Below are 27,190 nucleotides of genomic sequence, written 5' to 3' on the forward strand. Positions count from 1 at the left end.
ACACACACACACACACACACACACACACACACACACACACACACACACACACACACACACACACACTGCCTGGCCAAAAAAAAGGTCACACACTAATATTTCGTTAAACCGCCTTAAGCTTTGATTACGGCACGCATTCGCTGTGGCATCGTTTCCACAAGCTTCTGCAATGTCACAACATTTATTTCTGTCCAGAGTTGCATTAATTTCCCCCCAACATCTTGTATTGATGATGAGAGATTTGGACCACTGTGCAAAGTCTTCTCCAGCACATCCCAAAGAATCTCAATGGGGTTCAGGTCTGGACTCTGTGGTGGCCAATACATGTGTGAAAATGATGTCTCATGCTCCCTGAACCATTCTTTCACAATTTAAGCCCAATGAATCCTGGAATTGTCATCTTGGAATATGCCAAGACATATAATAACCTGGTCGTTCAGTATATTCAGGTAGTCAGCTGACCTCATTCTTTGGGCACATAACGTTGCTGAACCTAGACCTGACCAACTGCAGCAACCCCAGATCATAGCACTGCCCCCACAGGCTTGTACGGTAGGCACTAGGCATGATGGGTGCATCACTTCAGCCGCCTCTATTCTTACCCTGATGCGCCCATCACTCTGGAACAGGGTAAATCTGGACTCATCAGACCACATGACCTTCTTCCATTGCTCCAGAGTCCAATCTTTATGCTCCCTAGCAAATTGAAGTTGTTTTTGCTGGTTAGCCTCACTGACAAGTGGTTTTCTTAAGGCTACACAGCTGTTTAGTCCCAATCCCTTGAGTTCCCCTCGCATTGTGCATGTGGAAATGCTCTTACTTTCACTATTAAACATATCCCTGAGTTCTACTGTAGTTTTTCTACCATTTAATTTCACCAAACGTTTAAGTGATCGCAGATCACGATCATTCAAGATTTTTTTCCGACCACATTCCTTCCTCGAAGATTATGTTTCCCCACTGTCCTTCCACTTTTTAATAATGCGTTGGACAGTTCTTAACCCGATTTTAGTAGTTTCAGCAATCTCCTTAGATGTTTTCTCTGCTTGAAGCATGCCAATAATTTGACCCTTCTAAAACAGATTAACATCTTTTCCACAACCACAGGATGTGTCTTTCGACATGGTTGTTTAACAAATGAGAAGCTACTCACTGCATCAGTTAGGGTTAAATAACTTGTTGCCAGCTGTTGCCCCTCCAATGGGAGGCCCTTACCTATTTGCTTAGTTAAATCCAGGTGGTGACCTTTTTTTTTGGCCAGGCAGTGTATATACACTGATCAGCCATAACATTAATACCACCTCCTTGTTTCTACACTCACTGTCCATTTTATCAGCTCCACTTACCATATAGGAGCACTTTGTAGTTCTACAATTATTGACTGTAGTCTTTTTAGCCTGGTTTCACCCTGCTCCTCAATGGTCAGGACCCCCACAGGACCACCACAGAGTAGGTATTATTTAAGTGGTGAATGATTCTCAGCACTGCAATGACAATGACATGGTGGTGGTGTGTTAGTGTGTGTTGTGCTGGTATGAGTGGATCGTACAGAGCAGCGCTGCTGGAGTTTTAAAATGCTGTGTCCACTCGCTGTCCACTCTATTAGACACTCCTACCTAGTTGGTCCACCTTGTAGATGTAAAGTCAGAGACGATCGCTTATCTATTGCTGCCGTTTGAGTTGCTTCGAGACCTTCATCAGTGGTCACAGGACGCTGCCCACGGGGCGCTGTTGGCTGGATATATTTTTGGTTGGCAGACTATTCTCAATCCAGCAGTGACAGTGAAGTGTTCAAAAACTCCATCAGCATTGCTGTGTCTTATCCACTCATACCAGCACAACACACACTAACACACCACCACCATGTTAGTGTCACTGCAGTGCTAAGAATGACCACCCAAATAATACCTACTCTGTAGTGGTCCTGTGGGGGTCCTGACCATTGAAGAACAGGATGAAAGGGGGCTAACAAAGCATGCAGAGAAACAGATGGACTACAGTCAGTAATTGTAGAACTACAAAGTGCTTCTATATGGCAAGTGGGGCTGATAAAATGGACAATGTGGGTAGAAACAAGGAGGTGGTTTTAATGTTATCGGTGATATACAGTGTATCACAAAAGTGAGTACACCCCTCACATTTCTGCAAATATTTCATTATATCTTTTCATGGGACAACACTATAGACATGAAACGTGGATATAACTTAGAGTAGTCAGTGTACAGCTTGTATAGCAGTGTAGATTTACTGTCTTCTGAAAATAACTCAACACACAGCCATTAATGTCTAAATAGCTGGCAACATAAGTGAGTACACCCCACAGTGAACATGTCCAAATTGTGCCCAAATGTGTCGTTGTCCCTCCCTGGTGTCACGTGTCAAGGTCCCAGGTGTAAATGGGGAGCAGGGCTGTTAAATTTGGTGTTTTGGGTACAATTCTCTCATACTGGCCACTGGATATTCAACATGGCACCTCATGGCAAAGAACTCTCTGAGGATGTGAGAAATAGAATTGTTGCTCTCCACAAAGATGGCCTGGGCTATAAGAAGATTGCTAACACCCTGAAACTGAGCTACAGCATGGTGGCCAAGGTCATACAGCGGTTTTCCAGGACAGGTTCCACTCGGAACAGGCTTCGCCAGGGTCGACCAAAGAAGTTGAGTCCACGTGTTCGGCGTCATATCCAGAGGTTGGCTTTAAAAAATAGACACATGAGTGCTGCCAGCATTGCTGCAGAGGTTGAAGACGTGGGAGGTCAGCCTGTCAGTGCTCAGACCATACGCCGCACACTGCATCAACTCGGTCTGCATGGTCGTCATCCCAGAAGGAAGCTGATGCACAAGAAAGCCCGCAAACAGTTTGCTGAAGACAAGCAGTCCAAGAACATGGATTACTGGAATGCCCTGTGGTCTGATGAGACCAAGATAAACTTGTTTGGCTCAGATGGTGTCCAGCATGTGTGGCGGCGCCCTGGTGAGAAGTACCAAGACAACTGTATCTTGCCTACAGTCAAGCATGGTGGTGGTAGCATCATGGTCTTGGGCTGCATGAGTGCTGCAGGCACTGGGGAGCTGCAGTTCATTGAGGGAAACATTAATTCCAACATGTACTGTGACATTCTGAAACAGAGCATGTTCCCCTCCCTTCGAAAACTGGGCCTCATGGCAGTTTTCCAACAGGATAACGACCCCAAACACAACCTCCAAGATGACAACTGCCTTGCTGAGGAAGCTGAAGGTAAAGGTGATGGACTAAACCCAATTGAGCACCTGTGGCGCATCCTCAAGTGGAAGGTGGAGGAGTTCAAGGTGTCTAACATCCACCAGCTCCGTGATGTCATCATGGAGGAGTGGAAGAGGATTCCAGTAGCAACCTGTGCAGCTCTGGTGAATTCCATGCCCAGGAGGGTTAAGGCAGTGCTGCATAATAATGGTGGTCACACAAAATATTGACACTTTGGGCACAATTTGGACATGTTCACTGTAGGGTGTACTCACTTATGTTGCCAGCTATTTAGACATTAATGGCTGTGTGTTGAGTTATTTTTAGAAGACAGTAAATCTACACTGCTATACAAGCTGTACACTGACTACTCTAAGTTATATCCAAGTTTCATGTCTATAGTGTTGTCCCATGAAAAGATATAATAAAATATTTGCAGAAATGTGAGGGGTGTACTCACTTTTGTGATACACTGTATATACATGATCGGCTGATCGGTGTATATATACATACATACATACACACTAGAGATGTACCGATCGGGGTTTTTGGCACCGATTCCTTTCAGGGATATCGTCCGATAGCCGATTCCGATGGGGAGGGGGGGGCGTTGCAAATTTCAGACATATCAGAACAACAACATCAGACATATTTCATTAGTCTAACTGACCACACACACACGCGGGTTCAATGTTATCCAGTTCAGTCTGAAAAAACCTTAAGAGTTTTACAGTGAAGATAAACCGGAGCAGCGCGTGTGCGTGTGTTTGTGCCTTTAAGAGAAATGATCTGTTCACTGTATCGCTTAAAGTGATTTACGAGTCAATTCATTTTCCGCGAAGCGTAAGTTTCTCTTCTCAGTCATCTCTCCGTGTTTACTGTTATTAATTAATGTCGTGGTTTTAAATGAACACCAACTAATACAGAAAATTTTGTGTGACTCTCTTACATTAAAAAGCTTAATTAAAAAGCTTAATTAAACTGCTATTACCACAGATCTGTAACCGAGTCAGACTCGTTCCGTCTAAGGAGCTAAAAGTTTTCTGATGATCCTAAAAGTTCAGCAGATGATCCTGAACTAACGAATTTGGTAATGAATAAACTTTTGCCTCCGATTGGCTCTGTAACGTTTTCTGTTCTCATCTACATCACAAGCAAGAACCGCTTACGATTTACCAAAGTGAACCACGAGTTTATATAACGTGCTGATAGAATCGACTCAGATGTGACCGTGTTGAATTATCTTTTTAAAGTAAATATTTCAATCAGCAAAATTACATCGTATGTATGATGCACAACGTTAATGATGTTATTTTAGGTCATGAAGAGCTTTCACGATGGTTTCTGTGCGATTGTTGACGAATTTTGATGCGATGGTTGGTGCTTTGTAGCTTAAAGTCTGGATCAATCCACTGAGCTGTTAACTTAACGTGATCTTTTATATATCACACGATCGGATCGGCTACATTTAGGAAGTATCGGCCGATCGCCGATAGCATATTTTGATTAAAAATCGGCCGATACCGATTCATAGCCGATCGATCGTTCCATCTCTAATACACACACACCCAAAATGTTTCATAAACATTTCATAATGCATATATAAACGTATATATGTGTTTAATTTTATTAATCAGTTGGAAAATGTTTAATCTGCATACCAATTTAGACCAATTTAAATCCCATACTGATACTATGTTGGTTTGTTACATCCCAAAAAATTAATAAAGCCTGCCGACCAAAAACAATAACTTATTAGATTAGAACAAAATAAAGATTTTCCTGAGTAAATCCAAACATTCACAATCCCGCACACAGCCAGGACAGAAGAAAAAGGTCTTTAAGCTGCAGTTTAGGTCTCCCATGACCAAAGACCTCTCACGTATTCTTTAAGTGTGCATTCACATAAGAAGCAGCAAAATCACTTTGCTCAGCGCTTAGCTTGAGTGGTGCGCTAAAACGTCATCAAAGTGCACCACGACACGAATATGCATTTGTGTAAAATAACCGTCAAATCCACTCTGAAAGCATCCACATACAGTGTATCACAAAAGTGAGTACACCCCTCACATTTCTGCAGATATTTAAGTATATCTTTTCATGGGACAACACTGACAGAATGACACTTTGACACAATGAAAAGTAGTCTGTGTGCAGCTTATATAACAGTGTAAATTTATTCTTCCCTCAAAATAACTCAATATACAGCCATTAATGTCTAAACCACCGGCAACAAAAGTGAGTACACCCCTTAGTGAAAGTTCCTGAAGTGTCAATATTTTGTGTGGCCACCATTATTTCCCAGAACTGCCTTAACTCTCCTGGGCATGGAGTTTACCAGAGCTTCACAGGTTGCCACTGGAATGCTTTTCCACTCCTCCATGACGACATCACGGAGCTGGCGGATATTCGAGACTTTGCGCTCCTCCACCTTCCGCTTGAGGATGCCCCAAAGATGTTCTATTGGGTTTAGGTCTGGAGACATGCTTGGCCAGTCCATCACCTTTACCCTCAGCCTCTTCAATAAAGCAGTGGTCGTCTTAGAGGTGTGTTTGGGGTCATTATCATGCTGGAACACTGCCCTGCGACCCAGTTTCCGGAGGGAGGGGATCATGCTCTGCTTCAGTATTTCACAGTACATATTGAAGTTCATGTGTCCCTCAATGAAATGTAACTCCCCAACACCTGCTGCACTCATGCAGCCCCAGACCATGGCATTCCCACCACCATGCTTGACTGTAGGCATGACACACTTATCTTTGTACTCCTCACCTGATTGCCGCCACACATGCTTGAGACCATCTGAACCAAACAAATTAATCTTGGTCTCATCAGACCATAGGACATGGTTCCAGTAATCCATGTCCTTTGTTGACATGTCTTCAGCAAACTGTTTGCGGGCTTTCTTGTGTAGAGACTTCAGAAGAGGCTTCCTTCTGGGGTGACAGCCATGCAGACCAATTTGATGTAGTGTGCGGCGTATGGTCTGAGCACTGACAGGCTGACCCCCCACCTTTTTAATCTCTGCAGCAATGCTGACAGCACTCCTGCGCCTGTCTTTCAAAGACAGCAGTTGGATGTGACGCTGAGCACGTGCACTCAGCTTCTTTGGACGACCAACGCGAGGTCTGTTCTGAGTGGACCCTGCTCTTTTAAAACGCTGGATGATCTTGGCCACTGTGCTGCAGCTCAGTTTCAGGGTGTTGGCAATCTTCTTGTAGCCTTGGCCATCTTCATGTAGCGCAACAATTTGCTTTTAAGATCCTCAGAGAGTTCTTTGCCATGAGGTGCCATGTGGGAACTTTCAGTGACCAGTATGAGAGAGTGTGAGATCTGTACTACTAAATTGAACACACCTGCTCCCTATGCACACCTGACACTTAGTAACACTAACAAGTCACATGACATTTTGGAGGAAAAATGACAAGCAGTGCTCAATTTGGACATTTAGGGGTGTAGTCTCTTAGGGGTGTACTCACTTTTGTTGCCGGTGGTTTAGACATTAATGGCTGTATATTGAGTTATTTTGAGGGAAGAATAAATTTACACTGTTATATAAGCTGCACACAGACTACTTTTCATTGTGTCAAAGTGTCATTTTGTCAGTGTTGTCCCATGAAAAGATATACTTAAATATCTGCAGAAATGTGAGGGGTGTACTCACTTTTGTGATACACTGTACATCTATGTTTAGGGGTATTTTTCTCAGTTTTACTTTTAAACTTGTGTTATAGCTAGCGAGAGATTAGCTATATTAGCTTCATTAGCTTCACTGGGAGAGTCTAAAACTCTTTTTGTCAAAAAAAAAAAAAAAAAAAAGCTTAACGTGGCTCAATGAACTGAAAGAACGAGACAGTAACACTAAATATCTCTTAATTATTATATACAGTAAGTTCTCTCCATTAATGGAAATCCTTGTTTGTTGTTTTAATATAATAAGTAACGTTAAGTTTTGTTCATGTTGAGCGTTGTTCATACGGCCTGTGTCGCTTTTACCGCATCATCTCAAAAGGTTCATCTCATTGGACGCACTTTGAAAAGGTCAGCAGCAAACTGGGTCAAAGTTCAATTTGGCAAACTTTGAGCGGCGTCGCAAGAGAAAAAAACGCGCAAAAATAGCGCAGTGCCACTTAGGAAAGGGCAGCGGCAAACTAAACAGAACTGCCACACTCCATAGGAAACAACGGCACAGCCAGCGCAAAAGCAGTTTTTGCCGCTTCTCATGTGAATGTGAACACACAAACTATGTGTGCAGAAATATTAAACATATTCCTTTTCCTTTTCTCTTCCTACACCTTCTTTCAGCCATCAGTGCTTTCCTTGAGGCTCCTCAACTGCTGCTGGAGTGGAAACTGATGGATGACTACAGAGCCAGAAGCCAGACTGGAAAGCACATCATAATCATTTATATGATATAATAATCAACATTATTTTGTTTAAATTTAAATAAAATAACTTGTCTGGGTATGCATTTGGGTACAAAAAGGTAATAGAAGAGGGAAGTGTACACAAATGCTGCTGCTTTAAAACAGTCATTATTGTTAAATTCTCAAGAAAACACAGTAATATAAAACTTACCATCTTGCTTGAACGTAGTGTAAAATGCTCTTAATTGAATAAAATATATGTCCGTTACCACTAAAAAAATTTTTATTTGCTTATTTTTTTAAAGAATGTATCATTTAAAAGGCTTTTGACTAAATGCAGTGTACAAGCTTTCAAATGATACATTCTAAAAACAATAAGAAACTACAAATTCTCTTTTAGTGGTAACCAGTTAATTAATGATAATAAAATTATCATTGATAAAATAATAATGGTGAAATCTCTATTCATACTATTTAGTGTGTAGTGTACAGTTTGTTCCAGAGTAAAAAGGGCAGCTGTAGCCTAGCGATTAAGGTACAGGACTAGTAATTGAAAGGTTGCTGGTTCATGCCAGATTGCCACTGTTGGGCCCTTGAGCAAGGCCCTTAACCATCAATTGCTCAGACAGTATAATGTCACAGTACTGTAAGTCGCTTTGGATAAAAGCGTCTGGTAAATGCTAAAAATGTAAATGTAAAAACATAATAAACTTCTACATGGCATGGTGTCGCAATTATCTTAATCAATTTTAATCAGGCAATACTATAACAAGTGTTACAGGCTTTATTACCAACAATAATCTGTCTGCTCATGCAGCAATCCCAAGCTTATACATGCTTAGCATCATTTGTGCTTTAGTGTAAGTGAAGAAACGTTTTGACTAATTTTGCAAGTTTTGCTTTAAATACTAAATACAAACACAATTACACTCAAATCAATCTGGGAGGTGCAGCGATAAAACATGTTAGCACACCACTTGGTGATCTGGGCTTCGAATCAGCCTAGCCATTGGGAGATTAAAAACCAGGTCTATATAAAATTAAGCAAGTTTGCATCAGGAAAGGCATCTGGTGTAAAACTGTGCTAAATCAGGTATGTGGACCATAATGATCCACTATGGTAAATCTTGATCAAGATGTATGCGCACACAGACACAGACATACACACACACATTGTAACTTAGGTAACACTGTATGCAGCATTATAGTACATAATGCAGCTTTCACATTTTAAAGGACTCAGTTTAAGGAAGCCACAGTTTAACAAGAAACTCAAGAACTAGCCCATAAAGCTACTAACCCATTTTCTGAATGACATCAAATAGTGTGAGCATACAATTGTTCCAGGTCTGCACTCGGACGAACAGACTGTGTCTCATCAGCAAGTCCTCATTAAATTATAGGAGTGCTTCATCACACGTGACTATTAAATATTTGCCTAAAAATATTTAAGGTCACACTGCTTCAATCACACATGTGCACTGAAAACTTAAATCAGCCCCCACTCCATGTACAGGGCTTTGCCTCTCAGTAACCTCCCTGCTCCTTCTTAGTAATCCCATCTTTTCTCATACCAATAAAAGTGGAGCAGACCACAATGTGATGCCTCATGGCCAAAGACAAATAACAGTGCACCTGGCTAACACACACACACACACACACACACACACACACACCTAGCTGCTGTGGTAAGGCTAAGGATTCTAATTTACCTACTCAGTGTGAATCACCTGAACTTGCAACTAAACGTCAACCTGTGCTGTGCTTAATTGGGCTTACAGTCAATAATCTTACGCACATTTAAAGCTAATTTACTTACATTATTGCAAGAATGTAGTCTATCACTGATGACTTCACAAGACTAACAAAATATATACAAAGAAGAGCATATACTTGGTCTTAAAGGATATTGAAATTTCACTTTAAAAAAAATACATGAATGTAGTTATAAAGTACCAATAGGAAGTTTTTTAACTACTTAATGACTGACAAAGGAAGCTAGTAAATGACAGCAGCACCTGCTAGTTCTGTCCCTGGACTAGCACTCTAGTGTACAAATTAATGTTTTTCCTCCTTTTCTTGTCACACTCTTCATAAGCTGAAGCAGGTGTGATAGGATCTGGAAACTCCAGGACCAGGAAACTATAGCACATTAGGATAATTACAGACAAATTACCTCAGCATTTTCACTTCACTTTCATTGTTTTGTGGTATATTTAAACAAAAGTGGTACAGTGGTAGCCTACAGTGGGACAGTGGTAGCCTAGTGTGGGACAGTGGTAGCCTAGTGTGTAGAGCTTTGGGCTATCAACCGGAAGATTGGCGGTTCAAATCCAGGCTCTGCTATGCAGCTACTGTTGGGTCCTTGAGCAAGGCCCTTAACCCTGTCTGCTCCAGGGGTGCCCTACGATGGCTGACACTGCGCTCTGACCCCAGCTTCCAAACAAGCTGGGATATGCGAAGAAAGAATTTCATTGTACTGTACATCTGTATATGTATATAAGACAAATAAAGTATATCTTCTAAAATGTCAGCACAATTAAATGTAAGATGGAAATGTTGCCATACACATTGTAACATAATTGTAACAATTATGCTTAATAATGGAAAGCAATTTTTTTTAATGTAGTTGACTAGTTATTTTACAAAGCATATTTACTAAACAAAACTCTACTCTACTGACTACTGAGGTTGAGGTCACTGCAATCTGATTTAGCAAAAATCTTTCAAGTTCTCTGGGTGCGAGCTTATCGCAAATGGCCTGTAAAATAGTGAAAACATGCGGTGGTCAGATGAGTCCATGTGCAGCTTGTGTTCAGGAAAAAAGATGGATTTCTCTGTGATCATAGGACCATCCAGACAAGCAAAATGTGCAAAAGCCAACAACTGTTATGGTAAGAAGGTGCATCAGTGCCCAAGGCATGAGTAACTTTTATATGTGTGTTTTTCAAACTTTTTTTCCAAGCGATCCACATTTTGTCCATGATTTTTCACACGACCCAGGCAACACAGTGTCTTGCTCTCTCTATACAAGATGTAACATAAAGCCTCCACAAGGGGGCATTCATGTACAAGTTTATTTAATTATTATTTTTCTCTGCAACCCATTTTTTCAACTTACAACCCTGAAAACTCCTGTTTTAAGCAACCAGCATCACCATGAATCACTACAACTTTATACGATGCCAACATAAATGTAGCTTATGCACATAACAGACTCCTGCTGCACATTATGTGCCTGATAAGAATAAGGAATAATCTGTGCCAGCCATTTTGACTCCAACAGTGTTTACTTCCTGTGAGAAAATCAGCCTGGCGTCTCATGGGAAACAAATGGAAAATAAAGAGCAATTGAGCAAAAGAAAAACGCTGGGGCCCCAAATATTCAGGCGCATCTAGTCCACACAACTACTTTTAAACAATTTCCACCAGCACAGCTGTATGAGAATTAAGAAGAAAATGTTTGTCATATAGGCTAAGCAGCCATTGCTAATGCCGCTATTGCTGGTTGCCGCTATTTGCAACCAAATAGATGCAAAAAACAACCCTACAGACAATGAATTATACGCTGGCCTGAGGGACAGGAGGAGACTGAAAGACCTGTACAAATATTACTTTTACACAAATATTTTAATGCTGTATTAATAAATAAGAATGCTCTGATAATGTGGTGCTTAATCTGTTTCACAAAGGGATGTGGTGGCCGAGCACAAGCTACACTTAATTTTACTTAAGTACTGCTTTACGAATTTATTAGCCAATGTGTATAATTACAAAACCATCAGACCTACTCTGATCAACTGGTTTTGTATTTCAGCCACACTCACTACTGAAGATCTATTTTTTAGGATTAAATCAATTATATACCTCTAACTTTGTGGCAACAGTTTGGAACCCCTGAACACAAAGTGAGGTGTGGTGGGCCCGCACACATCCCTGACCTCAAAAGAACACCTTTGGGGTGAATTGTTATGGCAGTCAATGCCAGACAAATGCTCTTTTGTCTTGATGGTTACAAATTCCAACAGACACAGACATAATTATTTTCATTAAGGTCTTCACTAAAGAGGGTGGACCGACATCATATTAAACCCTATGGATTAAGAATGGGATGTCACTCAAGTTCATATGCGTGTGAAGGCAGGCGAGTGAAAACTTTTGGCAATATAGTGTATGTGACTACGGTGCTTATAAATACTGTACATTTCAGCATTATAAAAAATGGCCTTTTTCAGGGAACAAAAAACTGGGTTAACAACTTAAAGCTATTCTAAAGCAATGGAGGTTGATCAAGCCTTTAAAGTTGGTGCTACCAATTCCTAGGGGTCTTCCAATTTTTCTTGACTGCTTACAACCCCCTCTGTCTGCATAAAAGTAGTGTTGGAACACACTGTGGTACCATACCCTTGTGAGTATTATTTGAACAGTATTGTTCTGCAGAAAGTATTGTGTTGCTATAAAAATGGCAAGAAAAATGCAATTAACAATGGAAGAGAGACAGACCATCGTAACACTTAAAAATGTAGGTCTTTTCTATAGAAAAATTGCGAAGAAAATCAAGTTGTCAGTGAGTACAGTTTCCTTTACCATCAAAAGGCACTTAGAAACTGGGGGAAACTCTGACAGGAAGAGGTCTGGCAGACCCAAAGCCACAACAGAATTAGAAGACAAGTTTCTGAGAGTCAACAGCTTGCGTGATAGGCGGCATACAGGACAACAGCTTCAAGCACAGCTTAATAGTGGTTGTAGTAAGCAAGCCTCAGAGTAGAATAGGTGAAAGGATGGTTCCTCAGTGTGTGACATCAACTGCCAAACATGGAGGAAGAAGCGTGATGGTCTGGGGCTGTTTTGCTGGATCCAGGGTACTTGTACAGAGTGAGAGGTACCCTGAACCAAAACGGCTACCACAGCATTCTACAGCACCATGCAGTACCCTCTGGGATGCGCGTAGTTGGTCAGGGGTTCATCCTACAGCAAGATAATGACCCAAAACATAAGTCCAATCTTTGCCAGAACTACCTTAGGAAAAAAGAACAAGATGGTAAGCTTGAAAACATGGCGTGGCCAGCACAGTCTCCAGATTTAAACCCCATTGAGCTGGTTTGGGATTAACTGGACAGAAGAGTGAAAGCAAAGCAGCCTACAAGTGTCACACATTTATGGGAACTTCTGCAACAGAGTTGGGAAGAACTTTCTAAAGAATATTTAATTTCCATTGTAGAAAGAATGCCACGAGTGTGTTCAGCTTTTTTATCTGCCAAAGGTATCTACTTTAATGAATCAAACTTTTATAATACATTTTGGTTTATAAATTATACAATTATTTATAAAAGGGAAGTGATAGCTCAGTGGTTAAGGTACTGGACTAGTAAACAGAAGGTTGCCGGTTCAAGCCCCGCCACCACCAAGTTGTCACTGTTGGGTCCCTGAGCAAGGCCCTTAACCCTCAATTGCTCATCATGTTCAGCTCATTGTGTAAGTCACTTTGGATAAAAGCGTCTGCTAAATGCTGAAAATGTAAATGTAAATAAATTAATTCCATGATTTATTTTTTTAACTTCAGTTGTTTTTTGTTCTATGTCTTCATTTCAGAGTACAATAAGACATTAAACTGCATACATTTCAATAAAAACTGGAAAAATTGGGGTGTTCTAAAACTTTTGACCGGTAGTGTAAATAAAACTTAAATTTAACTAAAAATATACTTTTTGGTCATTTTTAAAAAGTATGATAAAAGTTTACTTGATCAAAGTATGACAGTAATATACTTTTAACATGTTTGAAATACAGACATTTGCTAGTTTATTTATAGTATACTTAGACGAATCTTAGTATATTTTAAGTACATTTAAGTACACTTTTTTCACTAGGGGTGGCATGAGACCTTGAGGTGAATGGGCTACAACAGCAAATAACATATACTGTATGTAAGGGAAGTGTGGGCAAAGACTCACACAGATTGGACAATGAACGATTGGAAAATTGTTAACTGGTCTGTCCTGCAGGTTGTGAGTTTAAAATATGGTGTAAACAACATAAATCTATAGATCTATGGGTTTAAACTGCCTGGTTTTAACAGAACAAGTTATTTAATAGTTATATACAGTATATACATATATACTGTATATATATATATATATATATATATATATATATATATATATATATATATATATATATATATATATATATATATACAGGGGTTGGACAAAATAACTGAAACACCTGGTTTTAGACCACAATAATTTATTAGTATGGTGTAGGGCCTCCTTTTGCGGCCAATACAGCGTCAATTCGTCTTGGAAATGACATATACAAGTCCTGCACAGTGGTCAGAGGGATTTTAAGCCATTCTTCTTGCAGGATAGTGGCCAGGTCACTACGTGATGCTGGTGGAGGAAAACGTTTCCTGACTCGCTTCTCCAAAACACCCCAAAGTGGCTCAATAATATTTAGATCTGGTGACTGTGCAGGCCATGGGAGATGTTCAACTTCACTTTCATGTTCATCAAACCAATCTTTCACCAGTCTTGCTGTGTGTATTGGTGCATTGTCATCCTGATACACGGCACCGCCATTGGATGCACATGGTCCTCCAGAATGGTTCGGTAGTCCTTGGCAGTGACGCGCCCATCTAGCACAAGTATTGGGCCAAGGGAATGCCATGATATGGCAGCCCAAACCATCACTGATCCACCCCCATGCTTCACTCTGGGCATGCAACAGTCTGGGTGGTACGCTTCTTTGGGGCTTCTCCACACCGTAACTCTCCCGGATGTGGGGAAAACAGTAAAGGTGGACTCATCAGAGAACAATACATGTTTCACATTGTCCACAGCCCAAGATTTGCACTCCTTGCACCATTGAAACCGACGTTTGGCATTGGCACAATGACCAAAGGTTTGGCTATAGCAGCCCGGCCGTGTATATTGACCCTGTGGAGCTCCCGACGGACAGTTCTGGTGGAAACAGGAGAGTTGAGGTGCACATTTAATTCTGCCGTGATTTGGGCAGCCGTGGTTTTATGTTTTTTGGATACAATCCGGGTTAGCACCCGAACATCCCTTTCAGACAGCTTCCTCTTGCGTCCACAGTTAATCCTGTTGGATGTGGTTTGTCCTTCTTGGTGGTATGCTGACATTACCCTGGATACCGTGGCTCTTGATACATCACAAAGACTTGCTGTCTTGGTCACAGATGCGCCAGCAAGACGTGCACCAACAATTTGTCATCTTTTGAACTCTGGTATGTCACCCATAATGTTGTGTGCATTGCAATATTTTGAGCAAAACTGTGCTCTTACCCTGCTAATTGAACCTTCACACTCTGCTCTTACTGGTGCAATGTGCAATTAATGAAGATTGGCCACCAGACTGGTCCAATTTAGCCATGAAACCTCCCACACTAAAATGACAGGTGTTTCAGTTATTTTGTCCAACCCCTGTATATATATATATATATATATATATAATATTTTTTTTTTTTTTTTTTTTTTTTTTTTATATAGAGATTTTTTATATAATCTTGCAGGGTCAAATCTGAATGTACAACAAAAAAAGTTTTTTAAAAACGCTAAACCTAAAACCAGGTTCATATTAGTCAAATGCTTTGGAGAGCCAACTATGAAACTGTAAATATGCAACAAATGCAGTGGATATAAAACTTTAAAGATGTGCCTGCCTCTTGGGGGCTCAAGCAAAATGAACATGCTATCCCACCACACATTAACTTTCTGGTAAATACAACAAAAGAAGGGCTATGGCTGTAGTGTTCATAGTCAGCATAATGAAGACCTAATGGCAGAAGTGTATAAAAACAACATACTCTGCACTGAGTATACAGTGTAAACACTCACTTTTAGACTACACTTGCCCTTGGAGACACACACATTTGACTCATGTGTTCTCTGTAATAACAACGGAAGAAAGATATTTTAGGACTTAAAAGTTGAAAGTCTATAATTAGAAAAGCAGGACTGTGACTGTGGTACACATGGAAATCATTTGCTTTAGAGGACACACACTTCCCAGCAATGTGCTATACTCTCTGACTCATGCACAGTGTGTGGAATAGAAATTGACCAGACCAGAATAGCTGATCAAATTACATCCTTAAAAAGCATGAATATGAACAGAACTAGTATTTGAGGGATTAACTTTATTTTAAACTACACATGCAAATTTTCCAAAGCTGGATTGCTTGTATTGTCATTCTATACAAACTATACACTGTTGAAGGCAGCAGCGCGCAGCTCATGAAGGAAGTCACGTTTCATGAGCTGGCATGGTGGGTATATAGGGTGTGTGATAGGCTGTCTAACACATATCCCTCAATGCTGGCATGGATAAAAGGGGCGATTTATCAGAGTTGCAAAAAGGGAAGATTATTGGCTTCCGGGCCAAGGGTGGCAATATTTCTAAAACTGTGCAGTTTGTGAACTGTTTACATGCTGCTGTGGTGAAAGTGTATCGTGAGTAGACAAATGGCACCATTGCGAATAAGCTAAGTGGAAACTGCGGAGCACCACGTGCCACTGATGTGAGAGGTGAACATCGGTTATGAAGGTGCGCGAGGGCGAACCGACACGCTGCAGTGAAGCAGCTCAAAATGAACCAGAGTCTACCAAATGTGTGTCTAAAACAACAGTTTAGTGAATCCAACTGCGTACGGGGTCCTGAAGCAAACGAGTGGTCACTGCACCTCTGCTAACAAAGTTGCATTGGCAGAAAAACTTCAATTTTCACACGGCTAGAAATGTCCGACTTTGGTTGGAAGAGCATGAACAAGACTTCCAAGTACTACCCTGGCCCCTTGATTCCCCACACTTGAACTCAACTGGTCATCTCTGCAACCACCTCGTTCGTCGTGTTTGCTTTATGGATCCTCCCACACACCCTCCAGCAGCTGTGGGACACACCGCAGTCAGCATGGCATGGCATGCAAACACGACGATCGAGGTGGTTGCAGAGATGACCAGTTATATATATATATATATATATATATATATATATATATACTGTATATATATATATACAGTGTATCACAAAAGTGAGTACATCCCTCACATTTCTGCAGATATTTAAGTATATCTTTTCATGGGACAACACTGACAAAATGACACTTTGACACAATGAAAAGTAGTCTGTGTGCAGCTTATATAACAGTGTAAATTTATTCTTCCCTCAAAATAACTCAATATACAGCCATTAATGTCTAAACCACCGGCAACAAAAGTGAGTACACCCCTAAGAGACTACACCCCTAAATGTCCAAATTGAGCACTGCTTGTCATTTTCCCTCCAAAATGTCATGTGACTCGTTAGTGTTACTAGGTCTCAGGTGTGCATAGGGAGCAGGTGTGTTCAATTTAGTAGTACAGCTCTCACACTCTCTCATACTGGTCACTGAAAGTTCCAACATGGCACCTCATGGCAAAGAACTCTCTGAGGATCTTAAAAGACGAATTGTTGCGCTACATGAAGATGGCCAAGGCTACAAGAAGATAGCCAACACCCTGAAACTGAGCTGCAGCACAGTGGCCAAGATCATCCAGCGTTTTAAAAGAGCAGGGTCCACTCAAAACAGACCTCACGTTGGTCGTCCAAAGAAGCTGAGTGCACGTGCTCGGCGTCACATCCAACTGCTGTCTTTGAAAGATAGGCGCAGGAATGCTGTCAGCATTGCTGCAGAGATTGAAAAGGTGGGGGGTCAGCCTGTCAGTGCTCAGACCATACGCCGCACACTACATCAAATTGGTCTGCATGGCTGTCACCCCAGAAGGAAGCCTCTTCTGAAGTCTCTACACAAGAAAGCCCGCAAACAGTTTGCTGAAGACATGTCAACAAAGGACATGGATTACTGGAACCATGTCCTATGGTCTGATGAGACCAAGATTAATTTGTTTGGTTCAGATGGTCTCAAGCATGTGTGGCGGCAATCAGGTAAGGAGTACAAAGATAAGTGTGTCATGCCTACAGTCAAGCATGGTGGTGGGAATGCCATGGTCTGGGGCTGCATGAGTGCAGCAGGTGTTGGGGAGTTACATTTCATTGAGGGACACATGAACTCCAATATGTACTGTGAAATACTGAAGCAGAGCATGATCCCCTCCCTCCGGAAACTGGGTCGCAGGGCAGTGTTCCAGCATGATAATGACCCCAAACACACCTCTAAGACGACCACTGCTTTATTGAAGAGGCTGAGGGTAAAGGTGATGGACTGGCCATGCATGTCTCCAGACCTAAACCCAATAGAACATCTTTGGGGCATCCTCAAGCGGAAGGTGGAGGAGCGTAAAGTCTCGAATATCCGCCAGCTCCGTGATGTCGTCATGGAGGAGTGGAAAAGCATTCCAGTGGCAACCTGTGAAGCTCTGGTAAAGTCCATGCCCAGGAGAGTTAAGGCAGTTCTGGGAAATAATGGTGGCCACACAAAATATTGACACTTCAGGAACTTTCACTAAGGGGTGTACTCACTTTTGTTGCTGGTGGTTTAGACAGTAATGGCTGTATATTGAGTTATTTTGAGGGAAGAATAAATTTACACTGTTATATAAGCTGCACACAGAGTACTTTTCATTGTGTCAAAGTGTCATTTTGTCAGTGTTGTCCCATGAAAAGATATACTTAAATATCTGCAGAAATGTGAGGGGTGTACTCACTTTTGTGATACACTGTATATATACTGTATATATATATATATATATATATATATATATATATATATATATATACATATATATTCATACATACATACATACATACACAGTAGACCCTTGAGTTACGAACCCTTTACACGTGATGTCACGAACAACTTGACTCAACCTGTGGTCGTGGAAAAGATGTTAATCTGTTTCAGAAGGGTCAAATTATTGGCATGCATCAAGCAAAGAAAACATCTAAGGAGATTGCTGAAACTACTAAAATCGGGTTAAGAACTGTCCAACGCATTATTAAAAAGTGGAAGGACAATGGGGAAACATCATCTTCGAGGAAGGAATGTGGTCGGAAAAAAATCTTGAATGATCGTGATCTGCGATCACTTAAACGTTTGGTGAAATTAAATGGTAGAAAAACTACAGTAGAACTCAGGGATATGTTTAATACATGCACAATGCGAAGGGAACTCAAGGGATTGGGACTACACAACTGTGTAGCCTTAAGAAAACCACAGTAAGGCTAACCGGCAAAAACAACTTCAATTTGCTAGGGAGCATAAAGATTGGACTCTGGAGCAATGGAAGAAGGTCATGTGGTCTGATGAGTCCAGATTTACCCTGTTCCAGAGTGATGGGCGCATCAGGATAAGAAGAGAGGCGGCTGAAGTGATGCACTCATCGTGCCTAGTGCCTACCGTACAAGTCTGTGGGGGCAGTGCTATGATCTGGGGTTGCTGCAGTTGGTCAGGTCTAGGTTCAGCAACGTAATGTGCCCAAAGAATGAGGTCAGCTGACTACCTGAATATACTGAACGACCAGGTTATTCTAGCGATGTATTGATACCATTTTTTCCCAACCGAGTACGAGTACAAGTACATGTATTTTTGTACTTGCCAATACCGATACCTATTTAGAATACCGTTTTTTTTAAACAAAGACACAAGTGAGAAGTGACGAGAAGTTTAATGATACCACGTCCAAAAATGCACGTCAACAAGTAGCAAAGTGTTGAAATCGTGATGAAATCTAGGAGGAAAAATAAGTGAATCTGAGTGGATTTGGCAACACGAATAGCATGGAGGTTAATAAATATTTTTGCAATGTTGGTGTTTTGTTGTTATGTTTTGTAGAAAACGATCAGGTCAGAAATACTGTAAAACGTGTGTGTGCCGGTGTATTCTGATAAAACTATATTAATTAAGCCTCTGTCCCACCGGTTTACACTCATCTCCTGTGTTGCCCCTCACACCGTATCCTGCGTTCTCATTGGCTGTTCGACATGTCACTCACTGCCAGTCGCACATCTCAGATCAGACATCTGACGTGCTAGACGAGCGCTCCCCGAGCGAACGCCGAGTTGCTCCCGAGCCGGCAAATCTAGCGCCGACCAGTCACCGAGCGAAAATCAGGGCAAAAATCGTGTAGTGTGAACCAGGCATAACGCAGCAACGTGCACTAGGCACACGGTATCGGATGTTTAGTATCGGAGCCTCGTTTGCGAGTACGAGTACGAGTTAATGAGCGCGGTATCAGGCCGATACCCGATACCAGTATTGGTACTCGTGCATCTCTAGGTTATTCCATCAATGGATTTTTTCTTCCCTGATGGCACGGGCACATTCCAAGATGACAATGCCATCAGGCTCAAATTGTGAAAGAGAAAATCTTTTTCACACATGGATTGGCCACCACAGAGTCCAGACCTGAACCCCATTGAGAATCTTTGGGATGTGCTGGAGAAGACTTTGCGCAGTGGTCCAAATCTCCCATCATCAATACAAGATCTTGAGGAAAAACTAATGCAACTCTGGACAGAAATAAATGTTGTGACATTGCAGAAGCTTGTGGAAATGATGCCACAGCAAATGCTTGCCATAATCAAAGCTTATGACGATCCAACAAAATATTATAGTGTGTGACTTTTTTTGGCCAGGCAGTGTATACACAGTGAGCAAACGTTCGGACAGAGGACAGTGTTTTTTTTCTATGTTTTCTTGATATACAGGAATGTCTATTATATAATTTAAGATTTAAGGGGAAATATACTTGTATTTATAACAAAAAAGACTATTTAAGACATTAGAAAGGTTAGGTAAGGGGAGGTTGGGAGGTCTGGCATGAATTAATTCTATTTACATTATTTCTTATGGGAAAAATAGGTTTAACTAACAAACATTTTGACTTAAGAACAGGGGCTGTTTTTGCCAAACCTGATGATCTGTATCCAGACCACATTAATAGCAGAGTATACCAAAACAGCAAAGCATGATGGAGGCAATTTTCAAGTTTGGGGTGTTTTGTCTACTATGGAGGGCAAATGCACAGAATCAACCACACCCTACTATTACTACTATCCTACTATTTTTTCACTCTACAAAGACATGTTATACCCTTGGTTTGAATCTTTGGGGAGAAAAAAATTATCTTGCAGCAGAATAATGACCCAAACAACATCTCAGTGCTTGGCAGCAACTAACTGAACCAAAAGAGTGTCCTGACCTAAGCACCACTGGGAATTTATTGGGAAACTTGAAGACAGCAAAAGCAAATCATTCAGTGACATCTCAAAAAACACTCTTTGGAATATTGTGAACTAATATCAGAATAGGATTTTAAACAAACTATTCATGACAAGTTGCTGCAGAAAAAACTAAACTAAAGTGGTTGCATTCTAGGTGTGTGTAAAACTGTCAATGGCTTTTAGGACTTTCATTAAAATGCATTTTAAAGCATCACTTGCTATTAAAAAATGCAAAATACTGTAAATTGCATTACCTTGAAATGAAGAAGTAGAAACTTATCTGCATAATTTACAACTTCTGTGCAAGAAAATATGAAAAGATGTATGCCTCTACTACACTGTGTTCCAAATTATTATGCAAATAATATTTTCTCAGATTTTCCAAAATTACCTATATGAATTGCAGTCATTGTAATTTTCCAGTCATCAACTATTAGAGTACAATTGAAAGGTTTTTGAACAAACTGCCAATGATAACAGTATATTTAAAAAAAAACTCAAAAAACACTCAAAATGCACTCAAAATGCATGTTCCAAATTATTATGCACAGCAGAGTTTTCAACCTTTTCATTTTTATAAAGAACAAAAAAATGGTCATTTGTGAAATTATAAGCATTAGCAGGTTATTACAAACTGAAATCAAACAGTTTTCAAGTCAAAACTTTATTCTAGGTGATGTTACATTTGCACATAGGACCCCTTGTTCGAAAGGAGCTTCTGAACTCTCTCGTCCATTGAATTTGTCAGGTTTTGGATGGTATCTGCTTCAATTGTTTTGCATGAGGACAGAATACCCTCCCAGACGTGTTCGGGGGACGTTGGAGGCACCAGCAGTTTCAAAAACTTGTCTGCTGCTATGACAAGGCATTTTTGCAGCTGCTCTTTTAACCTGACATAATTGCCTGTTGGAAAGAGTCCTCAATTTTCCCTTATCAGCACGCACACGTGTGTGCTCTGAATCAGCTACATACTTCTTGATTGTGCGATGATCACGATGAAGTGTCTTGGCAATGTTGATTGTAGTCATGCCTTGACCTAAACACTCCACAATTTGTTGCTTCTCAGCAGCCGACACATCCTTTTTCTTTCCCATTTTGGCTGAAAATGTAGGCTGCTTAATAATGTAGGACAGCCTTCTTAAGTAGTCTTGCCTTTAATTGGACACACCTGCCAAACTAATTAGCACAGGTGTCTGCAATTGCTTTCAGTGATATAAAGAGCCCTGACACACATCACCATCAATGAGTTTAACTGACAAACAAAAAAATTCTTACCTTATCACTCCTAAACACTTTTTGCATAATAATTTGGAACACAGTGTAAAGCTTCGTCTCTCAGAGCAGTGGTGATTTTTAATTACCACTAACCTCATGCGAGTCGGTCGGGTACAGCAAAAGGGCTGGATTTGGCACGGAGGCCGTACAATGCCCAAGTGAGCTTTAGACAGCTTTAGCAGTTATACTGCTATGATGACATATAACTAACTCAGGTCTGAACTTTCCAGTTAAGGGACTAAATTATTTTGATTGTCCTAACTAGAACTTGAAAGATAAAAGCATTACAATGACAGCAAATATAAAAAGTGTGTGTGTGGTGGTACCTTGGTCCAGCAGTGAAAGAGGAAGGAGCAGGGGATTTAGAGACTGAAATCTGCTGTTCCTCCACTTTATCCTCCTTTTTTAGAAAGCTTTTGGCTTCCCGTGAGTCAGCGTCCACTTCTTTAGTGACCCTGTAAGGATGGTAAATGCATTGTACATCATCCTCTAAATCACATCGCATTTTTTTAAAATGCAGTATTGCCTACATTTACATTGGGATGTATTCCACTGCAGTAATAGTAAGTACTAGTAAGTAATAGTAGGGCAAGTAATAAAGTAAAACATCAAATACCAATGTGATTTCAAACAGGTAATGTCAACAGGTGATTGTAATCATGATTTGTTCCAAATGGCGTATGCATGAAAGGCTGAGTCTTTGAAGAGCAAAAATGGGCAGTTTGTCAACAAATGCATGAGAAAATTATTTCAGTGCATAAAGGGCTAGGGCGCAAGTCTAAGATGAAGACCTGTAACCTCCAACCCCTCTGACGGCACTGCATCAAGAACCACCTTTTAACAATAGCTGATATAACCACATGGGCAAGGGATTACTTTGGCATACCTTTGTCAATCTCTACAATACTGAATTACGATTATAAATGCCACCTAAAACTTTACTGTGCAAAAAAAAAAAGGCGTATGTTAACTGTCACACAGTGGAAATGTGTATTATGTAATAGTCAGGGTCTGTCATGATATCGGTTTCTGTCAGTGGCCTTAGCAAAGGTAATTTACACTTCATCCAAAGGGTCAGCTTTCCTTGAGTCTGTTTCTTTCACTGAAAAACATGCTCAGTAACACTCCAATTTTACCAATCCTAATAATCTGCATCCAAACCACACACCACTGGATGGCCAATACATACAGTTACGTTTACCAAGATCAAGAACAGCAACTTTTTTAAGTTGAACGTTAAATGTTTTAAATGTTGTGAGAAGGAATGGCAACATTACAAAGTGGCAAATGCCTTACCCCTTACATCTTGAGTTCATAATGTCTGCTATGAAATAAAAGTAAATGTAAGAAACACTGCGCTTTTCATCTGTATTTTCTACTGTCACAAGTTTTTTTTAATTTAGGGTTGTACGGTTAGTACTGGCTACCACGCATAGTAGCATTATGCAGGGTTTAATGAGGCAATGCTGTCCTCCGCTATGCGATACTGCCATCTTGCGACTGAAATCAGCCATGCAGCATCTAAATGTACAGACTTACCTGACTTCTTCTCCGGCGAAGTCATAGATCTTGGTTATTGTGACTGTGGGGGGGTCTTTGGGTTTTGGTTCTTCCTGAGGAAAGTCTGTGCTGGCTTTACCGGCCATACACGCGGTCTAAATATAGTTAACAAAAAAATAGTTATTTTGAGCCACCATGGAAAAAATCCACCAAGCTTTTAATCTATTTAGATTTTCAGATTTGAGGATTGTATTTAAGCATTTATGCTAAAAGAATACTATAACATGTAAAGTAAGGCTGTTATCAGATTTAAATTAGCAAGATTATTGTAACCAGACTATTCGATGCTTGTTTACCGTTAACCAGTTCTGCTTCTCTGACTCATTTGAATCTTAGCTTATTATAGTATTAAATAATACCATCATAAACAAGCTTTTTTTCTTAAACCATGAACCATCATACTACACATTAGATTAATATTATTATGAAATAGATACTAAAGTTACATTTTTAAATTTCTTTTAAATGTAGCCTTTGTGTAAACTATGTTGACGAAAGGAAACACTGTCGAAAAGACAAAAAAACCACAACTTTACTGATTATATAGGTAAAATGTAACTGTTTACAACTACTACAAATTTCCAGCATGATATTACCGCATAGCTACTAAGTAATGTAATCAAAGTAAAGATCTCTAATTACTACTGAAAATCTGACTCATTTAGATCTGGAGTTTCTCCCTCTGAAATTACTTGAAGCACCTCTAAACAAAAATATTCTAAAGCGTTACATCATCAGTATTTTTACCATTTCAAACAAGAACTTAGGAGAGCTTCGAACAAACAAAATCTAGGAGGTAGGACATGTTTGCCGCTGCATCTGCAAATGGAATTTGAGACTCCACTATGTAAGTGGAAGCTAAATATAAAAAGCATCCAGAAATGGTCCCAAATTCTTAGTTTACTTAAGACAACATGCGGTCTGACATGTTAGAAAAGGGTTACAAACTGTAACTGACTGTTACAAACTTCAAAAGGCAGAGTCTGTAATGTTTTGGAGTGTGTTAGTGCCAATGGCATGTGTAACCTGTATGTGTAAACGCAGCATTAATGTTATATTTCAGGGACGTTACTGCCTGTGTCAGCAAGACAATAGCAAGTAATTATTAGTGTCAAAAAAATAATGGCAGCAGTCTTGATGTAAAAACTGTAAACAGCAGCACAGGTCAAATATTACACCAATGGTGACAAACTTAACTATATAATCGGTCTATAAAATATCAGCTTTCGAATTCCACTTGACATTCAAAAAAGTATTACCAATTAATAAAAAAATACCTGTGTATTTTCTATGAATTATAACCTTGTTGCTAGCAAACTGTACATTTTTAAATCCTTTAGTAAGTTATCCTACATATTCAGAGACAATGGGTCACCTACCTGTTGCGAGCCTGTAGCCTGAACTTTGGGTCTAGGGCCAACATCACTTAAAAAACTAACCCAAAGATCATCTTCCTTCTTCTTCTGCTGTTCCTCATTATTCTCTGTGGACGTTGATACAGACTTTTCTTCTGCTGTTGTTTTTTGTTTTGGTTGGTCTGGGGCACCCTCATCACCTTCTTCCAGCTTAAGCCCTCCTTTTTTACTTTTTCTTCATAGAAAAAAACAGGCAATTGTGTGTTTATAAGCATAGACAGGTATTCCAATAGGAAGGTCCAACTGAAAGCATTGCTTCATAAATTAATCTCAAATGTGCAATATATAAAGAGAAAGCCTCCTACTGTATTGTACCATAAGGAGAAAACTGTCTGTTTGTTTCAAACATTTTGTTATTTTAAATAACTTCAGTGCATCCGTACCTACCTCAAATGTATGTGTTAAAATGTTTAAAACAATTAATTAATAAAAGATAAATCAGTGACTATAATTTCAAAATATTTTTGTGAAGGTTAAATATGTTTTAGATGCCTTAGAACAAAACAAAAAATGTTCTTGTGTACATTGCACACAATTACTTGGAAAAATTTTAAGCTACAAGTAGCAATCATGGAAAATGAGCTTCTCAGAACAAATTCCATTTCATTTTTATTAACCATTTTATCCTGGTCAGAGTCCAGTGAAGGATTCTTACAAAGAGCCCAAAATAGCAATAACGCAGATTTAATCAAACTGATTTGAGAAATGTCTTTTGACTACCTAAAATGAATGAAAGTCCACCTTAATCGGATTCATAAATCTCCAGTTGTCCTGCAAAATCCATTACTCACTGTTGCAGTAAGTCAGATTTGTTTTGATTGTGTTCCTCAAAAAGACTTGTTCTGTCCCATCAATGGTTTACTGCAACATTAATACTGCACCCAACAATCACAATAAAATCTGGTAAACCAGACATGTTTGTTTACTCACAATTTTTTCATGAAATGTATTTGGAGAGTATTTATTTATTTATTTGGATTTTTACGCCATGTTTAACACATCTTTTATGTTGTCTTTATATTTTGGTTTGTTTTATATTTTCATTTTTATGGCTGCGAGGTAGGTTAAAACTTGTGTTGTCTTGTGTAAGGATTTCTGTTATGGTTTCTGGAATGTGTACTTGTTCTCTTTCCTTGGTGTATTTGGGGCATTCTATTTAGGATGTGTTTTTTTTTTTTGATACAGGTGTTTGGCAGACTTCACAGGTTGGTTTTTTTTCTCCTTTTACCAGGTGTTGGTGGGTTATTCTCGTGTGGCCGTGAGTTCTTGGTTTAGCATTGACGTTTGGGTGTATTTTACAGAATTTGTTGGTGGTCTGGGCGTTCCATTCATTTTGCCATTTTTCCTTGATGTAGAAATGTATTGATGGTTTTAAATCTGTTGATGGGATTTTGATGTTTGTCGTATTTTGCCTTGTTTTTTCTCTAGCTAGCTGATCCACTTTTTCATTCCCTGCTATCCCACTGTGTCCTGGAACCCAGCATAGCTGTATGTCATATTCCAGTTCTGTTAGCTTGTTGATTGTCCTTTGTATATTGTTAATTATAGGGTGGTCTGATGTGTATGATTCCAGAGCTTTAAGGCATGATTGCAAGTCTGTCCATATTAAGATTTTGTGTTTTTGTTCTTCTTCTGCATAAGTAAATGCCATAAGTATTGCATGGGTTTCTGCACTGTAGATGGAGCTGGCTTGGGGTATTTTTTCTTTGTCTGTGTATCTTTTTGTATATACAGCTGCTGTTACCTGGTCTGTGGTTTTGCATCCGTCTGTGTAGATAGGCAGGTGGTGTGGGTATTTTTCTCTGACTTTAAGAAAATTGTTAAGATGTTTGGGTGTGTGGTTCCTTTCCTCTTGTCTGCAATGTCGAAGATGATGTTTTCTGATTTCCCAAAGAGGTATGGTATTGTGAGGGTTCTGGGCTATTTAATTTTGTCCATTATGTCGGGTTGGGGGACGTGGGTATATTATTCTGTATATATATATATATATATATATATACACATATACAGTGTATCACAAAAGTGAGTACACACCTCACATTTTTGCAAATATTTGATTATATCTTTTCATGGGACAACACTATAGACATGAAACTTGGATATAACTTAGAGTAGTCAGTGTACAGCTTGTATAGCAGTGTAGATTTACTGTCTTCTGAAAATAACTCAACA

At 39.9% G+C, this 27,190-nt stretch overlaps 1 protein-coding gene across 2 annotated transcripts in view; it reads right to left on the reverse strand.

Moving 5' to 3' along the window:
* Positions 1-27,190, reverse strand: part of cfdp1 (craniofacial development protein 1) — a 74,078-nt gene that overhangs the window by 32,123 nt on the left and 14,765 nt on the right. For both annotated transcript variants that reach the window (XM_063004097.1, XM_063004098.1), the window contains exons 3-5: positions 24,983-25,193; positions 23,583-23,698; positions 22,370-22,498 (exon numbers count right to left, since the gene is read on the reverse strand). In XM_063004097.1, the coding sequence (XP_062860167.1) occupies positions 22,370-22,498; positions 23,583-23,698; positions 24,983-25,193 (456 nt within the window). The remainder of the gene's footprint in view (positions 1-22,369; positions 22,499-23,582; positions 23,699-24,982; positions 25,194-27,190) is intronic.

The sequence above is a fragment of the Trichomycterus rosablanca genome, chromosome 11 (assembly GCF_030014385.1).
Source record: "Trichomycterus rosablanca isolate fTriRos1 chromosome 11, fTriRos1.hap1, whole genome shotgun sequence".
NCBI classification, from domain to species: Eukaryota; Metazoa; Chordata; class Actinopteri; order Siluriformes; family Trichomycteridae; genus Trichomycterus; species Trichomycterus rosablanca.